Here is a 10,458-nt window from a genome sequence, read left to right as displayed (position 1 = left end):
GTGAGATGTTATTTAACCTTGGTGAAAAAGTCATCAATGTATGAAATGGGGCTGCCTAAAAAGCTGATGCAATTTTTGGCAAGGTTAGTAAATATGTAACATCTATATTGAGAAAGGAGACAGTCCTGCCTCAGGAGTGTTGGATTTGGTTAGGATATTACACTTTAGGAACAAGCTGGAACTGGAATTCATTCAGAAGGGAGTAATTGGAAGAGTGTAAGAACTCAGAAGACAGCCTATGAGGGAGGATTTACTGAATTTCCTTTGTAATCCAAGCAAGAGATTCTGTTTTCCAATATTCAAGAATGATAGTAGAGAATAGGAGGAAAGAGAGGAGCACTCGCACTTAGGCTTGCAGAGTTAGCTTGGCAAGGGGTGAATAATTAGCAATAAAACAAGTAGGATCCATGAGAAAAGCTTTTTATGCTTTTCTCCTTTCAGACCCTTAACTGAATATGGTGCCAGTTGTGGACTCGACAGTATAAGAGCTGTGGGGAATTTGGGGCTGAGTGCCATGAAGATTAAAGAACTGGAAAATGGGGTACATTAGGACAAAAGCCAAAGAAATGGCTATTGTTTAACTTAGAGATAGAATTATATGAAATGGCTTAATTATGAAGTGTATGAAATGTCCTTCTAAAGAGAACAGTTTCTACCTGAACTCTCAGTCACCTCAGTCTGGGATCCTTAGCAGAAGAATTTATTTATTTATTTATGTGCTCCCCCCCCAACCCAAGATTTATTGTCTTACCCTTTTCCCACTGCCATTAAAAAGACACATCACTCTCTCTCTTCCTCCCCTCATGAGGGTCTCACTGATAAACTAAAATGTGGACTATTTGCCTTGAATGAACTATCCTATGCTTGGGCAGTTTATCTCTTTTTTTCTATAATAAAACGTTATTTAAAACTTATGTCTTCATTAAGCTTTCCTAGACAAAACTTAGCTGACTAACTCATTCATTTTTCTTCAAGACTTTACTTCTATGGAAATCATATGTGGATCCTTTCATGTTTATCTCATGTGTCTCTTAAATCATTCCTCATATTTTATATATTATAGATAGAGTTGCAATAATGATCATGTATATGTATATACACATGCTAATGTTATTTGTATATTTATTAAATCCTTCCAGGAATTGTTCAGCAACACATCTAGCATTTGTGATTTTAAAGATAAGCTCATGCTATATTGTGTCTTCTTTTGTTGTAATCTGTATGAATGCAGGGCTCTTTCTGCTATTGGAGTTCTCAGTTCTCTGAGACTGGTTGGACTCAATGGATATTCATTTGTTTGCTTATTTATTTATTCTTTCATTTATTCGCTCACATACCCTGTATTTGTTGGGTGTTTACTGTGTTCCTGGCACTCTCCTAGGCTAAAGGAATATAGCAATAAACAAAAGAGAGAAGAAACAAAACCCAAAACACGGTGCAGTTTTGAAACTCACATTCCGTTGTGGAGATCCATGTAATAAATACACACAGATAGTATCAGATGGGGTCAAGTATTATGGAAAAAATATAGTGGGATGGCAAAGAGGGAATTGAGGTTAGCTATTGATCACTTCACTTTGAAAATGAAAGCATAATTACTAAAGATTGAGGTTGGAAAATAAGAACTACTAAAAATGGCAGCAGTTACCTTAAACAGTTGTGCTTTCTCCTTTTGAGATGAGCTTACTATAACTTTAAGTGCAACCTTACTCAGGGAATAAGGCGATTTACCAAAGTTTAATTAAATTCTGTGACTCTAAGGACTTAGCTATATCTACAGAGATTATTTGTCAAAGGTAGGCAGTGTTTATCATTTATGTGCTTAGTTCAAGGCAAATTATTATAAGAAATGAGATGATGTTGCTTTGTATTTCTGGGGATAAATACGCCTTTCCGTACAGGAGGGAGGACTATATTTAGATTAAATTTCATTTATAGTAATTGTTGTTTGATTTAATTTGAAGTAGAAATTCTGTTTACTTCATAGCAGCATATAGCATCTCTCATTGTCAAATATAAATTATTCATATTAGTCCATAAAAACATTTTTTAGTTTTGTGCTACTTTATATTTTGCAACTAATTAAGTCCCTCTCTCAATCAGTGATATCATCAACCATCCCGCTGCACCAGCTGGAAACCAGGGCATCGTTGCACAACTTCAGATTCTTCACCTCCCATAACCCACCATTAGGTTAGACTAAATAGAGTAGACTCAGATTGTGCCTACCATTCTCTCTCCCTGGTCTCCATGCTTTCCCTTGTCTCCTCTAATCTATACAATCCATCCTGCATGGTGTAGCAAGTGGTATTTTCAGAGCTCAAGTCTGATTCGGCAACCCCTTGGTTTAAATGACTTTAGTGGCTTGGCTAAAGATCAAAGTCCCTCATAATATCCTCAAGCTGTGCACGCAGCCTCCAGTCTATCGTTCCTGCCTAGTTCTGCAGCATGCTTTTCCTTTCTCTCTCTCTCTTCTTTTGGATCTGTAGGTATGGTTTGTCCTTTCATGCTGTATGGCATACTGAAGGGCTTCCTTTAGTATTCCTTTGAGCTTGTCTCTTAGAAAAGCTTCCCCTGAGTGCTTTCTCTTCACCTCCCATAACATCACAGTTCTTTCTTAGAATTTAGCTCAGGTGTAATTTTGCATATGCTAATTTGACCTATATGTTTTAACTGATTGCTCAAGTAATTTGAACATATGAACTACTTGACTAATAGTTGGATTAAGTAGCAAACAAACTAGTTTCTGTATTAGATATACATAGAACAGAGATTGAGGCATTTTCTTGGATTCTAGTTGCATGGAGCTATAAATTCTGCCAACTGATTAAGTAGCAAACAAACTAGTTTCTGTATTAGATATACATAGAAGAACAGAGATTGAGGCATTTTCTTGGATTCTAGTTGCATGGAGCTATAAATTCTGCCAACTACTGGAAGAATCCACAGTGGACATTAAAAGTATACACTTGATTTTGGTTACCTAGTTACCCTGGCTGTGTATCTAAGAATATCTGTTAGAATTTTGGAAAGCTTTGAAGAAAATTATGTAATAGAATAAACTTTAAATTACATTTTTACGTTTTTAAAAGAAGGGTGACATCCAAAATTATTTCTCTAGATTTTATTCTCATTTTTAATTTAGGGTATTGAAAGGAAGCCAATATTTCTACCCTCCTCACTACTTTGAAAAAATGTATATATTTAGATTGGCAGAATGTTTTATGATATGATTAGAATTGGGCTCAGAATGGGGGTGACCCTTGCTCATGTGAGAATTTTATTTTCTTAATTTCCATTTCAATGCTATACATCTTTCCTGGAGCCTTGTAACTATGAATCATGGAAGAAAATTAAATTGATTCTGTATTCTTTTCTTCAACCCTACAATTTGGCAGTGAGAATATTTTTTTCCCTAAAAAATGACTCATATACAAAGAGACTTTCTGTGAACATGGAAAAGTCTTAAATACTGTCAGAAATCTTGCAGATGGGGGTAAAGTGGATATTTGGACCTGCTAATAATTGAAAAATGGCAAAATTCATGTTGAACAGTTTTAACTGGTCAAAAATCACATGAAAGTTGCAATTCTACAATGAAAACAGAAACTTGTATGTTCAGGAGAGAAACTTAGTAAGTTATATACATGAAAAGCTTATCATTTTTACTGTCTTAGGGCATTTTCTTGCTTTAATGTATCCGGCTATGAGTCAACCGATGTTTTATTTCTTGCTCCTCTTGGAAATTGATGTGTTGTAATATTTCCCCCTGCTAACAGTTATTTTCCTGATTTTTAGTCCAAAATTTGTTTTTCTGAATTTCATCCAATTTCTTCTGGTGTTTTGCCCTGGGATCCCCCAGATTGGATGTGGTTTGGTTTCTTTTGTTTTGTTACTAAACATATTTCTTCTAGCTCTTAAAATAATCTTTGATATTTTTTCTGTAGCTAAGATTTCAAGAGTGGGGGGAATCTATGGTGGTGGGAGGGGGGAGATTTCAAGAGTGAATCTTATTGTAAGTTTAAACACACACACACATACACGTATATACACCACAGTATTCTCATACTGTGGGAAGCATTTATTGTTCCTGTATTGTAGAGTCTCCAGAGATAAAACAAACAGAACTATTATAAAATACACTGAGCCTATGTTCGTATGTTCAGCATTAGGCCTGTGTGAATATTGAAAAGGGGTTAAATTTATAAATATGATGACTGGAGCTGCCATTCCCAATGCACTGATGATGGCTGTTAAGGATAACATTCTGCAGAAGTGTTCTTGTGGTTTTATATAGTCACTGAGTCTGAAGAAAAGAAAGAAACTCACATTTACTGAGTCCCTCACATCTGCCAGACATCTTCACCTGTGACTCTATTTGTTTATTTGCAAAAGTGGAGTGGCTATTATTATCTCAGTTTATGGTAAAAAAAACTAAGCCTTAGCTAGGAAAAGTAACTTTGCCAAAATCCCATAGAAAGTAAAGGGAGGAACAAAAATTCAGCCCATGGTCTTTTCCAATTTCAAAAATCATTGTCTTTCCACTTCACTGTGTTGCCTCCCAGGATGTGGGGATTTGTTGACTCTGCCTGAGGTCACATTATGAGTCAGAGGTGAGCTGGGAACACAGTCCAGGGTATCGCCACATTTGCTTTAACCCATTGAAATATGATGTGTCCTCTGTGACAAATGCATCACATCAACGTCTTCAAAGAGGAGACACAGCCAGCAGCTTCTGGTGTTTAATAAAAGATTACTTTTCTGAAAAAAGTAATAAGGCATATATGACCTTTTGGCTTAACTTTCGAAAAAATGTGAAAGAAAAATAATTTATTAAATGTGGACTTTGCAGATGACCAACCATTTTGATTAATAGCCAATCTCCATGGTAACTTTCTTTCTTTCTTTTCCTTTTTTTTTTTTTTGTTACTGGTAAGGGGATCCTAACCCTTGGCTTGGTGTCACCCGCACCGCGCTCAGCCAGTGAGTGCACCGGCCATTCCTGTATCGGATCTGAACCCGCGGCTTCAGCTCTCCCAGCGCTGCACTCTCCCGAGTGAGCCATGGGGTTGGCCCTTGAGGAATTTTATGAACATTCCTTTCCTCTGGGCACTCAGAATTTCTAAACAATTTAAAAATAGTTTGGCAAAATGGACTTCTTTGAATCTGATTAATCATTCTAGAATAATTAGATCTTATCCACAATGAGGCGCTTTCTAATAGAGGGTGTTCTCACTGGCTATCAACTTTAGTAGTTATGTAATTTTGGGCAATTTACTTAAACTTCTGTGCCTCAGTTTCCTTATTTGAAAATGAGGATGATTTAGAACCTACATTAACGTGTGGTTGTAAGGATTAAGTGAATTAATAGATGGGAAGCACTTAGTGTAGAACATGATAAGTACTTTATAAATCATTGCTATTGTTTCTCTCAATTACACCAGCCTGTTGTAAATCATGTTAGACTATCCAGAGAGTGCATAGAGAATTTTGAAGGATGTGAAAAACATTCTAGGTGGTGTGGTTTATAAGTAATCTAGCTCTGTTCATTGCTAGACATGACAGAGTTGATGTTCCATTCTAGGCCTGTCTAATTCCAAAGTGGTTGAAGGAAGGGAAGTCAGTGATAACTAGAGCTGTAGAGATATGTGGCTGAGCAAGCTCTATGTAGATTGCCTTTTTCTTTCTTTTGACTGATTTTGAGAACGTGAGACACATGACATTACTGAAAGTTTCAGTTTGCTTCTGAAAACTGCACAAACATAACATGGTTCTTTGAGGAAAGAGATTTTACATACTTATGTGTAATGTGGATGACTTAATGGTAAGTTTTTCAATGTTTGATCACAAAAATGTGCCAAACAATGTATTCAATGTTGTAATACAGAAATGAATTAGACCTGGTTCCTGATCTCAAGGGGGCACATAACCCAGAGACAGTGCTGGTCCAGAGAGCAGATGGTGGTCTGGAAATCGCAGGCTATTTTATAAGGAGTGTGGAGAGGCTGACTATGAGACTCATGGTCGGCTGGTGAAGTGAAATGTGTCAGGATTGTGCAGAGAGACTCAAGAGAAAAATTTGAATCTGAGCAATCACGGAGAAAGCATAATGATGTACTCTGTGAAGAACTGAATGGAGTACGGAGGAAAAGTTGATGGTTGGTGACAGAAATTGCATAGTCATTGTCATTCTGGAAGTAATTGAGAGAGCATTTTACAAAATAAGAAATGTGAGTGCATATAAAAGGAGGAAAACAATAATCTAAGATTGATATTTCAGAGACAACCATTTTTACTATCATTATTATTATTAGAACTAGCAAAAAATATGAGTATGGTTGGAGAGTAGTGTTATAATAGCAAGGTCAAGGGTCTGAATCTCCGTACTGGCCAGCACCAAAACACAAAACAAAACAAAAAAAATAAAAGAGGGGACTTCAAAAAGTTCGTGGAAAGATTCGTATTATGTTTAATTCCATTTTTCCGCAAACTTTTTGAAGTACTCTGATATTAGAAGGAATATTTGAAAATGCGAATGAGAAAGCAGGAAACAGTTAAAAATATACTGACAAGGGAGTGGATCAATACAAAGGCCAGTACAGAGACCCATGAATAGCCACATGGAAGTGAAGTTTTTGGATTTGAGAATGAAGATCTAGTTGGAAACCTTAATGAGATCTGTGTTAACACAGTTGACAACAGAAACCTGTACCTAAACAGTAAGATCCGAGAAAGATGGAATCTGAATAGAGAAGGGGAGAAGGATGGAATATGAATAGAGCAGTGTATGTGTTCATAGGTTCCAGCTGGTCCAAGTGAACCTGATGTCGGTCCTGGGAATCCTAGATAAGTGTTCAGGACCTGCAAGTTTGCTTGGAGATGCTAGTTGCCATGTGCTGGTGAAGAGTTAATAGTTTGCTTCTGTCTGGAAAAGTTGTGCTGTTTTACCAAGGGTCTAGTTTCCGGAGGGATGTGCAAGAAGCAGTGGAGATGAAAGTGACTTCCCTTCTCCCCATGCCCTTAGCAGACAGCTCAGCCTGGGGGAGTGACGGGGTCATGTCACAGCCACGTGCTTGGGTTTAACATCAGCATCTTTGTAAAATGAGTAACCCAAAGGATGCTATAGACTTGATCTAAAGAATAACTTCCATCAAGGCTTAATTTATTCCAGTGATTAACACAGATGGCCATTAATCAGGTAGCTTAAAAATGTATTACATTTGTTTATCTCCAGTCTTCTTAGGTGGTTTTCTCTTGCATATGTTGGATATGTTCCTAATGCGCAGAACATTTCTTTAGAAACTGTGAACATTGACCCTGAATTTTCATTCCAAAGCCTTCCTTTTAATTTAAGCATTTCTGGATATTTTTACTAATCTAGAGATACTTAATACTTTTTCCTATACAATTTTTAAGGATTTCATAAAGATTAAAGGATATGAATTCCTTATTAAGCATTTGATGCTTTGTTATTTTGGTTTCTTAAACAGACACAAGTACAGTTGTAGGTGTAAGAAACTTGAGACAAGTGAATCCTGAAATGGAGATCTGCTCTTTGTAAATATGATAAAGTATTAATTGTTTCTTATTTTTCTTGTTATTTTAGGGATATCAGGGAATTGCAGGATCACCAGGTGTTCCAGGATCTTCAGGAATACAAGTATGTGATTTGTTTATAAACATTTTAGAAATCTCATTTCCAGTGACCAAAAAACACAATTAATAGAATCCTATTTTGTGGTTAATTCAGGGGGCCCGTGGACCACCAGGTCACAAAGGAGAACCGGGGAGAGATGGTGAAAAGGTAAATAGACACAAATAAAAATGCTATTGGTGGTTTTAGTCACTCAAACAAGACAAAGAATGTTATCTATAATGGCTCCCATTCAATGGTGTTCACCTTGGTGAATTCCAAGATTCATGGATTCAGAAATTTGTCAGTAGCCATTGGCCAATAAGGCTCACAGAAGGCTTTTTATCACTAGATGAAAAGGGTCATCTGTCAGATGAAGCAGATATTGGCACTGCCTGGGTGCTATTTTCTCTCCCTGTGATTAAGCTCCACCGGAGCTACCTTCTTAGAGGAGAGTAAAGTGAATCATGTGAATGGAATGTGTTAGTGTATTAGCCTCAGATAGTCCATTGCCTGCAGGCCCCTGCATGCAGGTATTTATCTGGCAGGTGGCCTATTGGTTTAGCCTTACTAGACTTCTCCCGTAGGGCTTTGATGAGTGCAGATAACATTTGTATTACTTTTTTTTTTTAACCACTCTGAGATTCAGTATGCTTGCTATTGAAGTATGTGTTCTTTAAATATATTGGTACCTTTCCATGGGTTTGATCAGCGCCTACTGGTCCTGGTAGCTTCTTCATGTCCAAGATGCTCATTTGTGTTTGCTTGGATCCTCATGTTGATTTGTTAGCTTAATTCCTAGAGCACAAATTTATTACCAAGGTCTTTGAAGGCATTATGCATTTTGCTCCTGATGAAACACTGCAGTAATTTTCTAAGTGCCATCCTTGCAAAATTCTTACCTTTTAAAATATGCACAGCATTCACACCTAAGAAACACTGATCTAGACTTTGTGCATTTTATGTTTATATTGTTGCTCATGTTGGTTGCAGAAAATTGTAGCTGTTTAAAGTACCTCTGTGGAGGCCCATGGATCTGCTACTTTCAAGCTCTTTGATCTTGGGCAAGTTACTTAATGTCTCTGAATCTTATTTTCTTCATTGACAAAATGGGGATTTCTTTATGGGTTTATTGTGAGGATAAAATGAGATAATATATGAGAACAACTCAATATGGTTCCTGGCACAGGTTTTTTCTTTAATAAATGGTTTCGTTATTCTGTTCATCATATAGCATGGTTGTAGTTGGGATGGAGCATCGGTTGGGCTGGCAGCTGTCACAGGCAAGTCATGGGTTTGAGCAGTCACCACGACAGATAGGAGGGTTAGTGACTGAAAAAGAGACAGAAGATAGAATAATAAAGTGCAGACTTATAATATGGGGAGAGTTAGAGGAGTTAAAGCAGGGGCATTAGTCAATGTAATTCCCAAAGAAGAAGTATGAAATCTTCTGGTCTACTGAGTGGATTTCTTGTCTACTGGGCATGTGTGTCTTTTTGGCCACTAAACAATCTCTACCAGTTTCAGTGATGGAGGAATTTTTAGACACAGTAAGGAGCAGGCCAGGCCACAGGAATGGGAGATGTCTTATACATTTGTGCTCTGGGGGTGTCACAGGAGACAGCCTGACCTCCTCCAGGTGAACAGGGGATTCTCCAGCGGGGGTGAGGATACCTGTTTCCAGGAGACCATGTGCCAGGAACCTCGCTATATTCTAGTGTACAGGATCATTGCTGTCTCTACACATTTTCACAAATAGTCTGATTTGAGAGAAAAAATGTATAAAAGTATTCATGTATGAATTAATGTATCTATGAATGAATGAGTGATTACATTTACTTATTTATTTTTCCCTTTAGTTGAGTTTTATATAACAAATATAAAAAGAGGGAGTTTTATTTGCACATCTTAAAAGAATTGGAGTAGATTTTTATAGGAATAGATGTGTCTTATTTAATAATAAAAGAATAACAATAATTCTACTAGTAGCATCTTTATTGTTTCGTGTCATTGTGCTAACTTTTAAATATAGGTGTGTGAATTTTACAAAGCCATGAATTCTTTTGGATGAGATAAATAAAATGTATGTTTGTGTAAAGGCTTCTCTACACAAAAGTTTTCAGACCAGTAATGATTTCATTCAGAGTTGACTGTTTTCTGCAGTTCGTTGTTGGGGTTAAATTCTGATTTGGCTACTTTCCAGGTTCCCGCCTTACATCCCCTGTGGCTTCTGAGAGTTCTTCACCCAGAGTTAAAATAATTTAGTAAGTTAGTTAAAGGCTTTTCCTTGATTCTTTCTTTATAATAGGGTTCCTTGATTTTCAGAAATAGGAAGGTTAAAAAATATATCCCTGAGATGGCTTTGACACTGTGGCAGTGCAGGATATTTTTTCCAGGCATCATACAGTGGCCTTTGAGAGATTGTTCCACACAATACTGTTCTCCATTTAGGATATTTTCCCTGAATAATTTCCATTTTGTGAATTTTCTCCAAAGACTCCTACAGTAGGAGTTTCCACATAAGATAATTAAAATTAGATGTACTTTCTTTTACTGACTTTAACATTTGTTCTTCACATATCAGACAAGAAAATGTATATAGATTTTGCAGGGTTTTTTTCCCCCCTGAATTTGCAACGTCAAAACAAACACTCAGCAAATGATCTTCAATTGGTAACTCATTTTATTACATGCTTTAAAGCTATTCTTTAAAATCTAAAAAATATTTTAAAATACTTCCTCAACCTTGAGGAAACCTAATATGTTTAAATTGTGTGGCAAAATATGTTTTGTTAAAACTTAGACGGTGTTGGTTAATATATATT

The 10,458-nt window shown here is 36.7% G+C and overlaps 1 protein-coding gene across 1 annotated transcript in view; it reads left to right on the top strand.

Moving 5' to 3' along the window:
• Positions 1–10,458, top strand: part of COL21A1 (collagen, type XXI, alpha 1) — a 110,056-nt gene that overhangs the window by 35,970 nt on the left and 63,628 nt on the right. The window contains exons 10-11 of the mRNA XM_008575266.1: positions 7,607–7,660; positions 7,751–7,804. Of these exons, the coding sequence (XP_008573488.1) occupies positions 7,607–7,660; positions 7,751–7,804 (108 nt within the window). The remainder of the gene's footprint in view (positions 1–7,606; positions 7,661–7,750; positions 7,805–10,458) is intronic.

This window comes from Galeopterus variegatus, unplaced genomic scaffold (assembly GCF_000696425.1).
Source record: "Galeopterus variegatus unplaced genomic scaffold, G_variegatus-3.0.2 Scaffold1164, whole genome shotgun sequence".
In the NCBI taxonomy this organism is placed as follows: Eukaryota; Metazoa; Chordata; class Mammalia; order Dermoptera; family Cynocephalidae; genus Galeopterus; species Galeopterus variegatus.
Note: the sequence above shows the minus strand (reverse complement) of the source record. Positions and strands in the feature narration are given on the sequence as shown.